At 31.3% G+C, this 18,412-nt stretch overlaps 2 protein-coding genes and 2 long non-coding RNA genes across 6 annotated transcripts; 3 read left to right on the forward strand and 1 right to left on the reverse strand.

Annotated features, from left to right (window-relative positions):
* The first annotated feature begins 369 nt into the window (after window positions 1-369).
* On the forward strand, window positions 370-1,568 carry LOC128034150 (uncharacterized). Of its 2 annotated transcripts, XR_008190261.1 has the most exons (3): window positions 370-464; window positions 796-1,118; window positions 1,215-1,568. It is a non-coding gene; the product is annotated as an uncharacterized LOC128034150 (long non-coding RNA). The 2 variants fall into 2 exon arrangements; XR_008190260.1 differs by having other exon boundaries at window positions 796-1,568.
* Window positions 1,569-3,160: 1,592 nt separating this feature from the next.
* Window positions 3,161-5,190, forward strand: LOC105777402 (auxin-responsive protein IAA13). 2 transcript variants are annotated; one of them, XM_012600659.2, is made up of 5 exons: window positions 3,161-3,865; window positions 3,953-4,275; window positions 4,363-4,480; window positions 4,616-4,677; window positions 4,756-5,190. In XM_012600659.2, the coding sequence occupies exons 1-5, from the start codon at window positions 3,495-3,497 to the stop codon at window positions 4,803-4,805; spliced, it is 924 nt and encodes a 307-aa protein (XP_012456113.1). In that variant the 5' UTR covers window positions 3,161-3,494; the 3' UTR covers window positions 4,806-5,190. The 2 variants fall into 2 exon arrangements, with proteins under 2 accessions (XP_012456113.1, XP_012456112.1); XM_012600658.2 differs by having other exon boundaries at window positions 3,216-3,865; window positions 3,944-4,275.
* Window positions 5,191-12,223: 7,033 nt separating this feature from the next.
* LOC105778192 (uncharacterized) lies at window positions 12,224-12,972 on the forward strand. Its single transcript, XR_001128564.2, has 2 exons — window positions 12,224-12,364; window positions 12,579-12,972. It is a non-coding gene; the product is annotated as an uncharacterized LOC105778192 (long non-coding RNA).
* Window positions 12,973-17,007: 4,035 nt separating this feature from the next.
* On the reverse strand, window positions 17,008-17,355 carry LOC128033976 (uncharacterized). The gene has a single exon (XM_052622476.1). The coding sequence runs from the start codon at window positions 17,353-17,355 to the stop codon at window positions 17,008-17,010; it is 348 nt and encodes a 115-aa protein (XP_052478436.1).
* Between the last annotated feature and the right edge of the window lie 1,057 nt (window positions 17,356-18,412).

Here is an 18,412-nt window from a genome sequence, read left to right on the forward strand (position 1 = left end):
TTTTATTTAATTTTTAATTTTTTTAGTCCTTAACATGTATTGTTTGTCAAATCACTTTAAAATAGATAAAAAAATTAATTTTTATTAACTTTATTGACGTGACATACATGTGAATTGCCACGTGAATGTCACATCACTAAATAATTAATTTTTTAAAATTTAAAAAAAATTATATTTTTTTTAAATAATTTTTAGGGTAAATTACATCAACAGTCACTCAATTTTATGGTAGTTAACAAAACAATCACTCAAGTTTTAATTTAGTCACTCAACTTTCAAAAAATAACAAAAGAGTCACCACTAACCATTTTCCGTTAGTAACGGAGCTATCGTTCCCTTATCGACTTAACAGAAATTATCACTAGTCCCTTTACTTTTTTGCAGACCTCTCCACCATTGCCCTCTCCCTCTCTTCCCCCTATTCCAATCGGGAGTCTTCTTCGAATTTGCAATCTTGCCTCCAGGTAATGCACTAATTCTGATTTTCATTTTCTATAACAGTTTTTTATGAAATGAAAATTGTCATTTAGACATTTTAAGAAATGAATATTAGTTGTGTTTTTGAAGTTATTTCTCGCTGAGTTTGAAAAGCTTAGGTAAAGTACTTTTTTTCCCATTTTTTTAGAAGTTTATGTATGATTATAATTGCTTAGGATAAACGGTACTTTCAAATTAAAGAATTTTATTATTGTGTTCTGGAACAGTAATCTTGCTGAACTTGTTTGACATTTGGGCATGGTTTTAATTATTGGGAGTTCATTTCAAAATGTTTGGATTTTTTTTCCTTGTAAACAGGAGTTCCTCCATTCTATCAATGGAAATATGCATGTATCTCTTCAAGATAAATCAAAATTTTCTTTGTTGGGTCAGTATGGAGCTTGTATTAACTCTGAGAAAAACCTGCACTCACGGTGTAGATGGAGTTTGTGAATGCTATGGACAATGGAGCTGTGGATGCCTTAAATTTGATGGGTTTTTAGGCCAGTGTAGACGAAAGTAATTACTGGATTAAGCTGGCCTATGAATCTCTTCGTCTTCAAGCCAGGGGAATTCATTGGGTTCCTAAATTGCATCATCTTCATTGGAAGAAGGAAATAGTGTCTCAATGCGATGTCCATGTACGAAATTCAGATTGCTTCTATTGTTTGGTTTATCATTTGAGTTGTATTTGTCAATGGTGATTAATCCATGGCTCTTTGTCTGAACAAGTTTAGGTTATATTATACGAAACTCCAACATACGGTGCTCACCATTTCTCATTGCGATACTGGAATTCTTCTGAGCATGGTAAAGCTTCTCCTAAGAAGCCTCAGTGGGTTGATGAGCTTCAACAAAAGCAACCTTTAAATGACATGATAAAAATAGTACCTTCTTGTGGAGCTAGGACAGTTTCCATATATATTCTTAATTTTAAAATTTTGAAAGCAGGATATAGTTGTTTTGGCTATCAACATGGTGGAGAGGTCTGCGGACTTGTGATTGGGGGGATGGCGGGGAAGAGGGATGGTAACAGAAAATGGTTAGTGAAGACTGTTTTGTTATTTTTTGAAAGTTGAATGATTATTTTATCAGCTATCCCAAAGTTAAATGATTGTTAATGTAATTTATCCTAATTTTTAGAATGGTTTTGAATTTTTAAAATTTTAAAAATAATTAATTGGTGACATGACATCTATATGTATGCCACCAACAAAATTAACAAACATTAACTTTTCTATCTATTTAATGGTGATTGAGAACAAAAGTTACGAGAAAATAAATAGGAAAATGAAATAATTATTTTATAAAGTTAGAAGAGAAAAGAAATGATATACCTGTAATCATCTTTAGTTAAAGCCTTGATTATCATTTAAGAATATAAAATGAGGTATCTTAAACCCATCTTTCCCTACATTAATCATCATGTATGTGTTTTAGGTCTCAAAGCATGATGAACAAATTACTATTTTACTTGAGACAGCTTTGTTTAGAGAATAAAAAAAGAAGAAGACTTCTTTTATGAATCCAAAGACCAAACCAAAGGCACCTTTTTTTAAGGAGAGCCTTTCAAAAAGTTTAACTCTCCAATATCTGTTGGTATAAATAATTATTTCACTTCTATACATTTATGACCAAATCTTGAGTAAAAACAATCAATGTCTATTTCTCATGTAAACCCATTTTATTATACAACTTAAAGCTACATCAAAATTATATTAAATACAGCTTTTTGAAAATTTAATCCAGACAACCCTTAATTCAGTTGAGGCTCATCATTCATAATTTTATATAAGGGTTTCGAAATTTCACTATGGGTTTAATCTTAATTAATTTAATTTATTGACTTTAAGTAGAATTTATCATTATAATTATAACCTCTATACATCTCACTTTTCTAGGTTAAATTATGTGTTATTTTTTATGGAAATTATACTTATCAATTTATATTTGAATTATTATATGTTGAATTAAACATTACAAAGCATGATTCGGACCTAATTTAATTTATCTTAAATTAAAATAATTCAGGACTCCCTTCGTAAATGGCGTCATTTAAACCATACATAAATTTGTATAAAGCCCGCATATAATTTATGCAAGGCAAGATTTGAAATCGGACACTCGCGATGTTTCAAGTTCATATACTTTTTGTACATATAAATAATTTTTGACCTGGTAAAATTGGTGTTATGAAATTTGGATTAAACTGATTAATTGAATTGAAATTTTTGATTCAATTGATTTCAAATAATCAGAACAAATTATTATGAAAAAAGGAGTAACAAACCATTTCAATATGGAACTTATTTTAAAATTTGTTTTGGGTATTTATTTATTTTAAGTTTGGCTAATTGGCTCATATTTATTGTATAAATTCTAAAATTTTATGATTTTTTTATTTAAGCATTATTAAATAAATTGAACCAATTTTGACTAATTCAATCGCCCAGTCAAATTCTTACAAATAAATAAATAAATGAAGTAAAATGTGGTGAAAAAGTAGAATAAATATAACATACTTTGAAGTTAAACCACAGCTCACATTCACAACGACAAAGACTTTGGAATGTCGACAATTAGACCCAAGACATCAGACGTTAACTCCTACTTCCTTAACTTCCTAGTTTTATATACCCTGACTCTTGTCTGCAGATTTACAGTTCCTTTTTTTATTTTTCTCTTTTTGGATTTCATATTTTTTTTTATAACATATATATTTCCAACAAACAGAAGAAAAGCCAGATTCTAAAGAGACATGATCATGTCTAGGGAAAAAAATGTTGTTTTTTTTAAGTAAAGAGAGTGGTGACCGGTGAGAGTGCTAGGCGCACTAGCAGACATATGGGTCCCATCATCATCACTTCCTCCACCACCTTCTCTAACCTACCTTCTCCCTTTTTGCCCTCCCCTATACCTCCCCTCTTCCCCCCACCCCCCAAAAGAAAAGCCTTGTTTATTTCCCCCCTTCCACTTGTAACACGTCTTGATCTTTGAGTTTCTTTCCTTGTTTGGTGATGGAAGGTGAGTTAGTTTTACTTGGCGGTGGTGGTGGTGGCGGCGGCGGCGGCTGTGGTTCTTCTGGGGTTTCTACAAATGAATCAGCAGTGTTGTCTAAAGGGGAGGTTGTTTCTGAGGCATGTTCATATCCAGCTGAGAGTGAGTTGGAGTTAGGTCTGGGGCTGAGCCTTGGTGGTGCTACAGGGAAAACTAAGCCTGCCACTGCCACTTCTTCATGGGGTGAGTGTGGTAGAATCTTGACTGCAAAGGACTTCCCTTCTGTGGTTTCTCATAGAACCAAAAATGGCGGTCCTTCTGTTTCTGTTTCTGGGACCAAAAGAGCTGCTGAATCTGTCTCCCATGAGGGTGGATCCCCTACTGGTGTCAGGTTTATTTCTTCAACACTTTATTAAACCTTCTTCTCTTCTGTGTTGTATTCAATTTATTCATTTTAATGCTTTATTAGTGGAAGCAGTCAAGTTGTGGGATGGCCACCCATAAGAGCTTATAGGATGAACAGCTTGGTGAACCAAGCAAAGTCTCAAAGAGCTGATGAAGGAGACAGTGGAATTGGTGAAAAAGATAAACCCAAAGATGCTTTGAAGAAGAAACTTAATTACAATGGTAACAAAATCAGTTCAACAACTACTGTTAATGAAAAAGGACATCTTGGGTTTGTTAAGGTGAATATGGATGGAATCCCAATAGGAAGGAAAGTTGATTTGAATGCTCATTCTTGCTATCAGAGTTTGGCTCAAGCACTTGAGGATATGTTCCTCAGATCTACTAACTCAGTTGGTAATTCCTCTTTACTTGTGTTCTATTCCTCCTTCTCTGCTTTGTGTGGTGATGTTAATGCAATTAACCCCCCCCCCTTTTTTATAGGTGCAGAGAAGGAACAATTAACCAAGGCTTCTAAGCTTTTGGATGGATCATCTGAATTTGTTTTGACTTATGAAGACAAAGAGGGAGACTGGATGCTTGTTGGAGATGTCCCATGGAGGTATGACATTTGAGACTTGTAAATGACCATTAAATCTAATCAAGTCCCAAAAGCAACAGCAGTAACCAAAATCAAACTAGTTTGATTCATGCTTGTGATGCTTATAGTATGCTTTTGTTTCTCGTCATGTTTCAGGATGTTTGTGAGCTCGGTCCGAAGGCTCCGAATCATGAGGACCTCTGAGGCTAATGGACTTGGTATACATAAGAAAAGCATGGCAAACCACTCTTGTTTTTCGTTTTCGGTTTCTGAATCTTGTTATTCATTTGTTGCAGCCCCAAGATTCCATGATAGCAATGAAAGGCAAAGAAGCAAGCCCATTTAGGCACATCAACGCCATGAGTCATTTAAATTCCTTAAAGAAGACTAGTACAAAAAAAGAATCCACAGGTTGAACACAGAAGCTAAAGCAAATTAGAGAAGTTGATGAATATTGATACCGCACCAGAGATTGGTTTCTCACCGCTTGTTAGAGTCGTCATCCTCGAATCATCATATGATTCTCGTTGCTGTTGTTTTATTTTTGTTGGTTTTGTTTTGTTAGGTGAAATTCAATCTAGTTTTTCGCTCTTATACAGTGCCATGATCATATATACAATCCAGCAGCCTTTGACTGAATGCTGTTTTGTCATACTGTAAATATGGGACTATCAAGAAATCTAGAGTGTTTTTGAGTTTTGCTGCTATAAATTGCAGCTCAAGTTTTTTTATATTTTGTGATCATAGAAGAAATGCTGTGTGATGCTGATTTACAAGTGTTCTCATACTCTTGGTTGGTTTATGTTTTCCTTTAAATCTGAAGTTGTTGAGTGATTTGTTATAATTGTAATTTAATCTTTTTGTGTAAGTGTTGGACATGAATGTCGGGAAAAATAAAAAAGTTTGGATAACACTTTGGTAGGGTAGGAAAATGAAGTGCAAAACTTGGTGAGTGGATATAATAATAATGCTTGCATTAGTCTTTACGAGCATCATTGCCTAGAGTTAGTGAGTGCTGCAGTTGCAACCAGCAACAATGAATTTGTTCCCTAAATATACCTTAATACTTATGCATAGACATATATCAAAAGACAAATACCAACCTTATTTAAAAATTGGATCAAATTCATAACCACAATTCAGTATGATCTATGCTCAAATCATTTATCAGTTGAACAAATGTAAAGAAGTAGCATGTTCTGAGGTTGACGAGGGAAGAACAATGGGGGATCATGTGTTGAACAGAACAGATGTTCTTTTGAGGGTCTAATCAGTGATTTTAAACCCATATTTTCTTGAGGGTCTAATCAATGATTTGAAGCCATATATTACCTTCAGATGAGACATGTCCACAAAGCTAGAGTTTGAAGCTTTGACAATAAACACTTGGATGGATTATGTGATTTCTGATTTCTTTTCAAAAACAAAGGAATTTTGTGGTTCAGAAAAGAGACAAACATTAAAAAACTTTGCAGCCCTAAGAAAAATTTGCCATGTTTTTAGGTCAGGTAGGATGTTTATGTTTTCTGTAATAATTAAATTTATATTATTATATTAAGATATGAATCAATTTTGTAATATTTGAATTTATATAACTATATTAACATACCAACTAAACTCATATTTTGGGTTGGGTTATTTATTTTTGTTTAAATTATATAGTAAAAATTTAAAGTTTACAATAATTATGTCAATAAAATGTCGATTTAGTCTTAGTTTAATTGACATGATTGATGTTGTAATAAATATGAATGTAAATTTATGAACACTTAAATAAGTATTATCTTTCGGATATATTATTAAAATGAAAAATAGGAGAAAATGTAAATATTAAAAAGTAGTGGTAGATCCAAAGGAAATGTAAAAGGAGATAGGTAATAAGAAGGGGTGTTGATGAAAACTGGGACATATCTGGGTGCTTGAGATTATGCAATGATAATGAAATTGACTGTGAAGATTAGCAGGCAACTGGTAATGATGCTGCTTCTCCCATTCTCCATAATTACTTTCTTTTAATTGATTGTGAAATACAACTGTTGTCTACTATCCCTTCCATTCCATGCTTTTTCTTTAACTCTCACTGCAACCTTTTCTCAAACCAAATCTTTGTATTTATCAACAAAAGTATCCTTATCCTTCTCCTTCTCCTTCCCTTCTTTTTCATGCTTTAAATCTAACACCTACTTTTTCCTCTTTATTTTGTATGCAATCACAAATATTTATAAAAAATATGAAATTAATAAAGTTTTGTAATGGTAAAATTCAGATGTTGAAAATTAGTGCTTTAAGTTCAAATTTTATTATGTGTTTGTATTTTTCTTTTATATATAATATTTTCTCATGTTTTATTGGTAGGAATGTTAAATTATTTATACATGGGTTACAAGTACTATTACCGCTCACAGCGAGGTCTGCCTACTTTATTTTGATTGTATTATCTTTGATATTGACATTCTTTGCCCCAAATACTGACATTCTCTACAAATTTCAGGCCTGTTAGGCACGTTTGTACGGAGCATGCAATGGATGGAATAATATTGATGGTAACCTAGGAAGCTTTTCATTGGCCTTAACAGAAAAGAAAAGAAAAGATAGTATTCATAATTATGGTGAATTGAGACACATTCTGAATAGTGAATGTTTATGTTATATCATTCTGCTGCATCTTCTGTTTATGGTGAACAATATAATTTTTGTCCAATTTTGTGGGACAAATCATAAATGCCATTGCCTGCCCCCATCATTCATTTATTATCATCCATATTAAATATGATTATTATTATTATTATTATTATTATTATAATTCAAACCCAAATCAATTATTCATCAGATTTTTAATATTATAAATATTAGAATTTAGTAATTCAAAAGTTTTAAATAAAAATTTTAAAAAGTAAAATGGTTTGAATGTATATATTATCCAAAAACTAAAGTGAATATATGCATTTATTCCAAATTTAAGAAAAATACATAAAATATATTTTAAACTTTGGAATAATTAGAGTCAAACTAAACCTTTCACTTTTCTTTAAAATAAAAATATTTTCTTTTTTATTTACAAATTTTAATATATATTTATTTCAATAACTAGATTCAACTTGTTATATATTATATTTGTATCAATATTTATCATATATTTTGCATCCTTTTGAAATCAATAAGGGTAAAATGATCTTTTAGATTTATATATATATATATATATATATTTAAGATTCTTAGAACGCATATGGATAAAATAGTCTTTCACATTATTGTTAAAACCTTTTAATTTTTATATTATTTTTAACAAATCACAAGAAAAATGTATCTACTTATGTGTTAATTACTAATTGTAAATCTATATATAATTAGTTTTCTTATCCGGTCGCATGGATAATTAGTAGTTTTAAAATATGTAAATATTTTTTATAGAATGCCTAGAACTATTCATAGCCACTCCACAACCCTTAAATAGAAGGATAATGCACTTCAACGTACTCGAACCCACGACCTCCTGCACTAGCAATAATGTCGATGTCGATCGAGCTAAAACTCAATTAGTATTTAGACAACTGCCTTAACAATATAGATTTACAATAAAATATTAGTCTCCATTTTTATTTTTATTTTATTAAATATAATTAGATTTTTTTCAAACATATTTGACAATATTTTTAATTTTATAAAACAATATTATTTTTAATTGAAATTGAATAAAAAGGTTTCTTTAAGATTTCCATTTAATCTACCGGTCCCAAATTGTGTTCACCATCGTTGATGTTGTGTTTATTTGCCTTATAATATTTTTTATTCAGTCATTATTTGATTTTCTTCTATATTTTATAATATTTAGTAAATACTCTATTTAAAATTCACATATGACAATTAAAAATAAAATTAGAAATCATGCACAATATAATCAAATTAACTAAATTATACATATTTTTCAAATTAAAAATTGAAAATAAGGATTAAAATTTAAATTTCTTAAAATATAATAATTTACTATCACAATTAAAACCCAAAAGTTAGAAGTAAAGTTATCTTAAATTTTAAAACGAAAAAAAAAAACTAAAATAATTAATAGAAAATGACTTATATCTTTATTTCCTATCGAATTTTCTATTCCATTATAGTTCACAACGTAATTTATAGTTTTATTACATTTGATAATAAATTGTTTGCTTTTTTTTTAGAAAATAAAGCATAAGCAATTAACTAAAATTATCAAGCTTCAACATATTTTGCTTCTGAATGTTGCACATGTTGGATCCTCTTTTATATATTTCTCATATTTTATGGCGGGTCATTAATAATAACCAACCAATTCATCTTACCTCATGCCTCCTTATTTAATATGGACATCACATATATGATAAGGATAATTACATGTTATTATTTACTATCATGATAGGTTAGCCCAAATTAAAAGTGATCTAATTTCGTTAAAGCTTTATTGAGATTTAATTATTAAATAAATTATGGATCAAGTTCTAATCAAATTTTAATTAATGATGGGCTAATTAGGAATTAGGGCTAACATCCCAAAGTTATAAATATTAGGGTTATGGTCTCCAAATTACTACATATAAGATATCTTTTCTAATATCTCATCCTTAAGAAAGAGAGAGCAAATATTCTTTGAATTTCTTGTGTGTTAATTTGGAAGATCAAATTCCTAAGATCCGGAAAAAAAACTTCAAGGAATTCATGGATTGAGGTACGCTTCCGCATCTAGTTTTATTCTTGTTTTGTTCTTGATGATTTGACATATAGATCCTGATTTATAATTTCTTAAGTTTTATATAATATATTAATTTATGATTCAAACAAACGGCATCCGAGCCTCGTCATATTGAATCATTGGGAATTGATTAAGGTTCTTCATTTGAATGATTGATTCATGAAATTTCATGGGTTTTATATTTCAGATATATATACCGACCTTTGAAGGTTTATATTAAAATATTTTTTAGATCTTGATTATCTTGAATTCATATTAAAATATTAGAGTTTTATTTTAATTTTTAATTTGGGTGATTTTCGAATTGATGAATTTAATTATAGAATTTAAAATACTTATATAATATTACTTTAGCGAATGATAGATTAAATTCAAGATTTTTATTTCTTGGCTGTGTTTCAATTTCTATTAAAATAAAAACCTACACGACATTTAGTTAATTAAAAAATAAAAGAAAGTTCACAGCATAGAAATTGATGTTTCGTTTATATATAAATATATAATATATGCATGTTATGATTGATTCGATATTGTATGAGATGCATACTTAATTCATATATATATTTTGATTATATACATATATAATATATGCATGTTGTTTTGGAAAAGTATATAAATACATATATATACACAATTATCTTTTAATTTGATTGAAAGATAAGATTAAGGTAAAATTTTGAGATAAATAAATTCAAATTTTGACTTTTAATTAAGGAGGTCTAATATTTTAAATAGATTAGTTGAAACAAAATGCCGCCAAAGTGATCTCTTTTATGTAGATTAGTTTATTTGAAATATCAAGATGATTATATGTTTTTATGATTCATGCGTTTATTGATTGACCCAAAGGTAAGTTAATATTTGGCAGAATTTCAACGCCATCTGTGGTGATAAATGTGTGATAATTATAAGGTATTTTATGTGAGCAATAAGTTAGTCCAAAGATTAATTAATTGTTTGACATAATTTATTGTCAATGTTTGATTGCTACAACAAGAGTATTGCTTACTGTTAATATTACTATCTAAAGACTTGATATTAATGTTGTGTTTGGTATCTTGAGATGAGATTAGCCATTATCTTGAATTTATTGTTTATTTATGAATATTGGTTTGAGCTTGTTTTTTATTTGTTCTATATTCAAGTAGTTCATCTTCTACTGCCACAATATCTACTAATATAAATTCTATACCCATGCTTAATGGGACTAATTTTAAGAAATGGAAAAGGCACATACTTACAGTGCTTGGCTGTATGGACATAGACCTTGCACTAAGGGAAGAACAACCTGCACCTCTCACTACGGAAAGCACCCCTGATATTAAGAGGGATTTTGAGAGGTGGGATAATTCAAATTGCATGAGTCTAATGATCATGAAACACAGCATTCCAGAAGCCTTTAGGGGCACAAAATCTGAAGAGATTACTTAGGCCAAAGGTTTCCTTGATGAAATTGAGAAACGTTTTGCTAAAAAAGATAAGGTTGAGATGACATCACTTCTGACTTCTTTGATGTCTATGAAGTATAAAGGTCAAGGAAACGTAAGGGAGTACATTATGGAGATGTTTCATACTACTTCAAGGCTTAAGGCACTTAAAATCGAGCTTTCTGAGGAATTGCTTGTTCTTATGGTTTTGGTATCGCTTCTTGCACAATTTAATCAATTTAAAATTAGTTACAACTGTCAAAAGGAGAAATGGACTCTAAACGAGCTCATTTATCATTGTGTGTAAGAGGAAGAAAGGTTGAAGCATGATAAATCTAAAAGTGCCCATTTGGCCAATGCCCCTAAAGAAAAGGGAAAGAAAAGAAAATATCATAATGAAGCTGCTAAGGGTCCAGCTCAAAAGAAACAACAACAAGCTATAGAGAGTTGTTTCTTTTGTAACAAGTCTGGACACGTGAAGAAAGATTGTACCAAATATCATGCCTGGTGTGCAAAGAAGGGTATAATTCTTAATTTGGTCTGTTTTGAGGTTAATTTAGCTTTATGTAAGTGTTGCTATGGAGGGTTGCCTGAGTTACTGAAAGCCTAGTGATGGTGAAAGACACATCTTTGTGGGCGATGGAAAATCGGTTGAAGTAGAAGTGATTGGCCATTTTAGGTTGTTATTAGGAACTAGGTTTTATTTGGATTTAAAAGACACTTTTATTGTACCGTCATTTAGACGGAATTTAGTTTATGTTTCTTCGTTGGACAAATTTGGATATTATTGTTCATTCGGAAACAATCAATTTAGTTTGTCTTTAGATTTGAATGTTGTTGGAACTGGTTATTTAAATACTTATAACAACCTTTATTTGCTAGAAACAATTTCATCATATAATGAAACCTTGCATGTAAAATCACGTGGTATTAAACATAAATTAAAAAAGGAAAATTCAACATCATTATGGCATAAGCGCTTAGGTCATATCTCAAAAGTTAGAGTTGAACGCCTTGTGTCTGATGGTATTTTAGAGTCCCTTGACTTCACAAACTTTGATGTTTGTGTCAATTGCATTAAGGGAAAACAAACCAAAACAAAGAGATTGGGTGCCAACAGATCTTCAGACGTCTTAGATTTAATTCATACAAATATTTTTAAGCTATTCCCTACGGCATCCTGGAATGGTCAACAATATTTCATAACATTCATAGACGATTACTCACATTAAGGGTACCTATATCTAATTCATGAGAAATCTCAATCTCTGGACGTGTTCAAAGCTTATAAAGCTGAAATTGGGAATCAACTTAACAAAAGGATTAAAAACATCAGATCTGATCATGGTGGTGAGTGCTACGGTAGATATGATGGCTTAGGTGAACAATGTTCAGGACCATTTGCGAAATTCCTAGAGGAATGCAGTATTGTCCCACAATACACCATGCCATGATCACCGAGTATGAATGGTGTAGCTAAAATATGAAACAGGACTCTTACAGCATGTTTGGTTGGCATGAATAGCCATTCCATTCCTTGCCTATTCAATTGCCTACCACCAAACGTTAGTTTGGTTGGCTGTAATATCATTACAGCCTGATTCCATTCAGGCCCTATTACACCCATCGACTATAATAGCCATTCATTCCCTTCAATGCTGAATAGGGATTTCATCCGATGTTTCTTTCCTATTTTTCATTTTCTGCCCTCAGCTTCATCTTCTCCTACGTTTTTTTCTTTTCCAAATTGCAGAGGTGATTTTTTTCCTTCTTTATGATTTCTCCTTCTTACGTTTGGGTAGTTAGAAACTTTTCTGCCCTCAGCTTTATCTTCTCCTACATTTCTTTTCTTCATTCTATCAGGAACGAAAATGAAACATAAAAGAAACTTTATGATTTTTCCTTCTTACGTTCTTCCCCTTTCCCTGTTAATAGAAACATAAAAGAGAAAGGTATTTTTTTCCAACAGATTGAATGCAAAGCAACCGATGGGAGAAGAAAACAAGAAGATTAGGAAAGAAGAGGTAATTGCAAAGCTCAAGGACGATGGTGACTTCGACAAGCTCCGTCTCAAAATCATCCGCAAGCTCAAGGACAACGTACGTTCTTTCTTCTTCTTTTTTTAATCACCAATATTATCTACTTTTTTTAGCTTTTATATATTTTTTCTAGGATTAAGGTAAAAGTTTTAGAATGCTGAACTTTTGGGTAACCTGGAAATCATGGATGCTTGTTGTCTGTGATTGTTTGCTTGAATGGGTTTTGTCTTGATTTTGAGTTTTAGGTATTTTCATGGAATTTAATTTGATTATTATATCCGGGTAAAATTTATTAATTTCAAATTCAAGGCCATGTTTGATTAAGCTGCTTTGCTGCTATAGATTGTTGACAAATGTGATTATTGTATATCAATTATCAGCCTATGCTTTTCAAAAACAAGCCAAATAGCTTGATTCAACTTGTTTAGATAAAAGAAGTTGTTCAGCTCGAGCTATGTATTTTATACTTGCTTTCTTTCCTAATGGATTCAAAGAATGACTCTGTCAACTCAAGAACACACCGAATGCAACCTTCGTATATTTATTACTTTAAATGAATATAAAGTAAATAGTGGCATTCTTACAGTGTCCCTTTATAATATGTTCTAAATAAAGTAATAAATTTACCTTAGAATTACGCAACAACATTTTTTAGTGTGAAGCGATCAAAGACTTAACCTGTCTTGGCTCGAAAACATGAAAGTAAGGGAACTATCAGATGCCATACATGATGAGGTTGGGTAAGTGGACCTTGTTGTCAAAGTTATTTAGGACTTTAAACTTAAGAACTTCATTTATATGTGTATATATGCATATAAGAGTGAAAATTAAGAATACATATTGGATTTCTTAGTTGAAATAATGCGTGTTCCCGAATAAAATTCTTGCATATTTCTTTATGGTGTGTTTTATTTATGCGAAATATGGTTATTAAAAATTTCAGCATTGGGAATAATAAGATATGGATATAAGTATAAATTGGGAGAAGTTTGTGAGAAGAATATCAACTCAGAGTTCTCGAAGCTATTCAAGAGTATGTTAGATTTTTCACTTAATCTTCACATATGCTTCACCAGCTATAAGTTCTTGTTGGTTGTTTCCATGTAGTCAATAATGTTGATATTAATGTGACACTTGAATTTTTTATAATGATTAGGAACAAAGTGATGGGCAAGATTTCAGATAGTCTCTGGGAAATAATAAGATCGGAAGGTAGCACGAGAATTGAATTATAGAAACAGTTGTTTCCCACAGAAATAATAATGAGAGTAAACTTGCAAGTTGTTTCCCATAGCCATTGTGATGTAAATGTTGCACTATAAATGGATCAGTCGTGACCCACTGGGATGGTATACCTCTTTCTTTGCTCTAATGGCCTTTCCTTTCTGTTTTCAATTGGGGAGGGAGCTTTTTATCTGCTAATTGTAATAACCCGGTTCCATATTCCTTTTTGATAATTTTTTCTATGCTAGAATTCTTGAGAATCAGCAAGGGGTTACTAATATTGTAAGAGGCTGTTTTACAAAAATAACCTTTCTTATTGTCATCTCTTTGGTTTTCACTAGTTCCTAATCTCTGTTACTTTATTTGATTGTTACTAATAACTGGTTTATTGGAGCTTTTGAAAATGCACAAGGTAGGGATGTAAAAATTGAAATTGTATGTACCTCTTATTTGAACGACTTTCTAAACTTTGTATCAACTCTGTATCTCCCCTTTTTTGGAGAAATTTACATTAATTCCAGCAGCAAACAAGCTGATTTTCCAATGTTTCTATTTCATATAAATGCACTTTGTAGGACTTCTTTGGCACATGAAATGACCAAATTAATTCTTTTCATGGATTTTTCTCTCAAACCTTTCTACTTATTGTTATTGTTGATCTTTTGATAGACATTATTACTATTTACATTTTTTAAGCAACTTCATTATCAAGTATTGATTTTGAGTTTAGAAAAGCAAAGATACTCCACATCTATAACTGGATTAATTGATGAACGTTAGATATATGTATGTACTTGACATACCCTTGAGTGAATTCACCAATTTTATATTCTGATTCTGCTCGAGTAAATATCATTAAGTTACCTTGTGCAAAAGATGAATTTGCCTCACCAACATTTGTCAAAGTCCTTATGCATATTTGAGATAGTCTTAATTTGACAGAAAATGAAGTATAGTTTAACTCTCCTTGCAGTTTACTTGGCTTTTCTTAGCACTTGGCCGATCTATGTGCAGGCATCCCAATATAGAATATAGAATTCACCATGAGGCTTTATTCTAACAGCCATCCTGTCTATGGGAAATCTCTCTCAAGTTATAAGGAACAAAAAAAATAGAAGAAGAAATTCGTTCATATGATCATTTCTGCAAAAGAAATTATAATCCAATTGTTGCACATCAAAGTTACCAAAATACAACTTTCCAATTCTCCATTTGATAAGTTGCATAGTAATGGGTCTCTGCTCCATGCTAAAAGCAATCTAATTCCTTCAGAATACTTGAAAAATAAACAAAACGGTAAAAGTACTATAGAAGTCATTATATTAGGAGTTGCATTGTATTTTGCCCTCTCCACTGGAAAAATGAGTAAATTACTCATTATACATTAACCTTGAAATTTAGGAAATGCAAAAGATTCCTTATGCATCAGCTGTTAGGAGTTTAATGTATGCTTAAGTATATATGCATCCGAATATTATGTACATTGTTGGGATGTTAGGCAGATATTTAAGCAACCCTAGTATAGACCATTGGATAGTAGTTAAAAGGGTTATGAGATATCTTAAGAGAACAAAAGGTTACATGCTTACTTATGAAAGATCAGATCTTTTAAAGGTCGTAGGGTATTTTGATTCTGATTTCGCTAGGTGCCAAGATAGTAGGAAATCTACATCAGGGTATATTTACCTGTTAGCTAGAGGATCTATATCCTGGAAAAGTGTCAAATAGACACTTGTAGCTTCATTCACTATGGCAACAAAGTTTGTGACACTTTGTCATTAGGCTATACATTTTAGAGAATGCAGAAAGACCACTCAAACTATTTTGTGACAATAAATCAGCAGTGTTATATTCTAATAACAACAGGAGTTCATCTAAGTCAAAGCATATTGACATAAAGTTCCTAGTTGTGAAAGAAAGACTGCAAAATGGTCAAATATCCATAGAGCACTTTGGTTCAAACTCCATGATAGTGGATTCGCTCTTAAAAGGTTTACCACCCAAGGTCTTTCATGAGCACACTGCTCACATGGATGTTACATTGTTAGAGGATATCGCGATTTAGTGGGAGTTTATATTTTATTTGCTTTATGTTTGTTTTCAGATATTTATGTATTTGGTTATTTTCTGATAAAAAATGAAGTATTCAGTTTATTCACTCTGTTTGTTGTTTTGATACTGACCTCACTTAAGTTTAAAGAGGACCAGTTGGAAATAGAAATGTTTAGATCATATTACATGTAATTTTCATGCTACACATCCATACTTGATCTATGTCATTTGTTTGTGTTAATATAAGTGATCAGGGATGAATTTAGTTACGATATATGTAACAAAAGTCGCCTTGGTTCTATGTTAGCATAATTAACGGACGAGATTGTTCAGAATACCTTTGGGATATGATAGTAACATTTTTGAGCTCATAAGGTTATATAATGACATGTAATTATAAAGTAATTAGTATATATATGTGTGGTCCAAGTGGGAGATTGTTGGAAAATATGGACATCACATACATAATAACGGTAACTATAAGTTATTATTTACTATCATGATAGGTTAGCCCAAATTAAAAGTGATCTAATTTGATTAAAGTTTTATTGGGCTTTAATTATTAAATAAAGTATGGATCGAATATGTGTAAATACTCTGGCAATTAAGTTCTAATCAAATTCTAATTAATGATGGGCTAATTAGGAATTAAGGCTAATATGCCAAAGTTATAAATATTAGGGTTATGGTCCCCAAATTACATACAAGATATCTTCCCTAATATCCCATTCTTAGGAAACAGAGAAAATATTCTCTGAATTTCTTGTATGCTAATTTGGAAGATAAAATCCCCAAGATCCGGAAAAAAAAACTTGAAGGAATTCATGGATTCAAGTACGCTTCCGCATCAGTTTTATTTTTGTTTTGTTCTTGATGATTTGACATGACAAATACTAATTTATAATTTATTAAGTTTATATCATATCTTAATTTATGATTCTAACATGTAGCACATGTTGGATCCTCTTCCAATATATTTCTCACATTCTGTGGCGGGTCATAAAAAATAACCAACTGGTTCATCCTACCTCCTGGCTCATTAGCTAAGCAATCAAAAATTTTGTTGTTATCTCTTAAAATAAGTCAGCATTTAACCTCCCAATCCTTGTAGAACCATTCATGAATCATTCTAACTTCGTCTATATTACTGACTATTGTTGATCCATTGCACAAGGTGTCAATTAGCAGAGCATTATCACTTTCAATCTCTAACTTTTGAAAACCCCATGACCAAGTTAATTTCAATCCTTCCAACATTGCCAATGCCTCGATTTGAAAAATGTCTGTCACCATTTTGAAACCCACCATCCAGCCTCCAATTGGACCTTTTATTACTCCACCAATGGCCGCCCTCAAATTACTCATTAGCACCGACCCATCCACATTAATTTTGACCCATTCAGTATATGGTGCTTGCAAATGTTCCTTCATTATGGATGTGCAAGCCCATTTATTAGCATGATCCTTGACTTTTCACGACTTTGTCCATGATCCTTTGGTTAGCTTGAGTAGTTGAAAATTAAATTGTTACGATTCTTCCAAAGGAACCAGCTAATAATGGCATAGAAAGTAGCCTATTTGTCCTCAAGAAAACCTATGTTACCTTCATCCCTAATATTTCATATGATCCATCTTTCAAGAGGTAGACTAAAAAAAGAATACCATATGTCCATAGGTACTACTGATGTCCACACAATTTGAGCAAATTTACAATCCCTTATAGTATGTATTGTAGATTCTACCTCTCGACCGCACCGTTCACAAAAGGGGAACAAGGTCATACCTCTCATTGATCTTTCTTTATTAGTCAATAGTCGATCACGAGCAAGTAACCAAAGGAAAAACCCAAAATCTTTGTGTAACACCCTATTACCCGACCCAATCGTCGAGTCTGAACAACGAAATATCACATTCATTGCTGGAGCAATTGAAATCACTCATTCCATAATAAATTTAAATCATACATTTAGACCCATAGCCATGTCGTGATTAATAGACCAATATCTCAACTATTAACTTATTTATTCATTGCATTTCATGCATCATCTATTCCAACTATATATATATTGGTTCACATTCAGAGCATTATAGCCTTATTTGAATACTCACATAGTAGCATCAACACCAGACATATACATAGTACGAGCCATTATCAACTAACATATAAACCTATTTATTACACATCTCGAATGTTAGAATCAATCTCCAACTAAGCTTAATATAACATAAAATCTTATAGGTACATGCCGACCAAAAAAAAAAAGTTCACCAACTTGACGAGTACGGGATTTTCTGCTAAATACTGGTAACCACAAGTACACACAATTGAACCTAACTTGTGCATGGAAAAAAGAAATTGAACACTAAGTAATCAAATCAGTGGCATTCTATAACTAATATTATAACATGATATAAATTATGCAAGGACATAAATAAAATAAAAATCAAAGGGTCGTCAGCAGTTTAATATGTTACATTATATTATAAG

Source organism: Gossypium raimondii, chromosome 10 (assembly GCF_025698545.1).
Source record: "Gossypium raimondii isolate GPD5lz chromosome 10, ASM2569854v1, whole genome shotgun sequence".
Classification (NCBI taxonomy): domain Eukaryota; kingdom Viridiplantae; phylum Streptophyta; class Magnoliopsida; order Malvales; family Malvaceae; genus Gossypium; species Gossypium raimondii.

Coding starts and splice junctions, on each gene's coding strand:
- LOC105777402 (XM_012600658.2), top strand. CDS start 3,495: ATGGAAGGTGAGTTAGTTTTACTTGGCGGTGGTGGTGGTGGCGGCGGC. Junction 4,276..4,362: donor CAGATCTACTAACTCAGTTG/GTAATTCCTCTT, acceptor CCTTTTTTATAG/GTGCAGAGAAGGAACAATTA. Junction 4,481..4,615: donor GTTGGAGATGTCCCATGGAG/GTATGACATTTG, acceptor GTCATGTTTCAG/GATGTTTGTGAGCTCGGTCC.
- LOC128033976 (XM_052622476.1), bottom strand. CDS start 17,355: ATGAAGGAACATTTGCAAGCACCATATACTGAATGGGTCAAAATTAAT.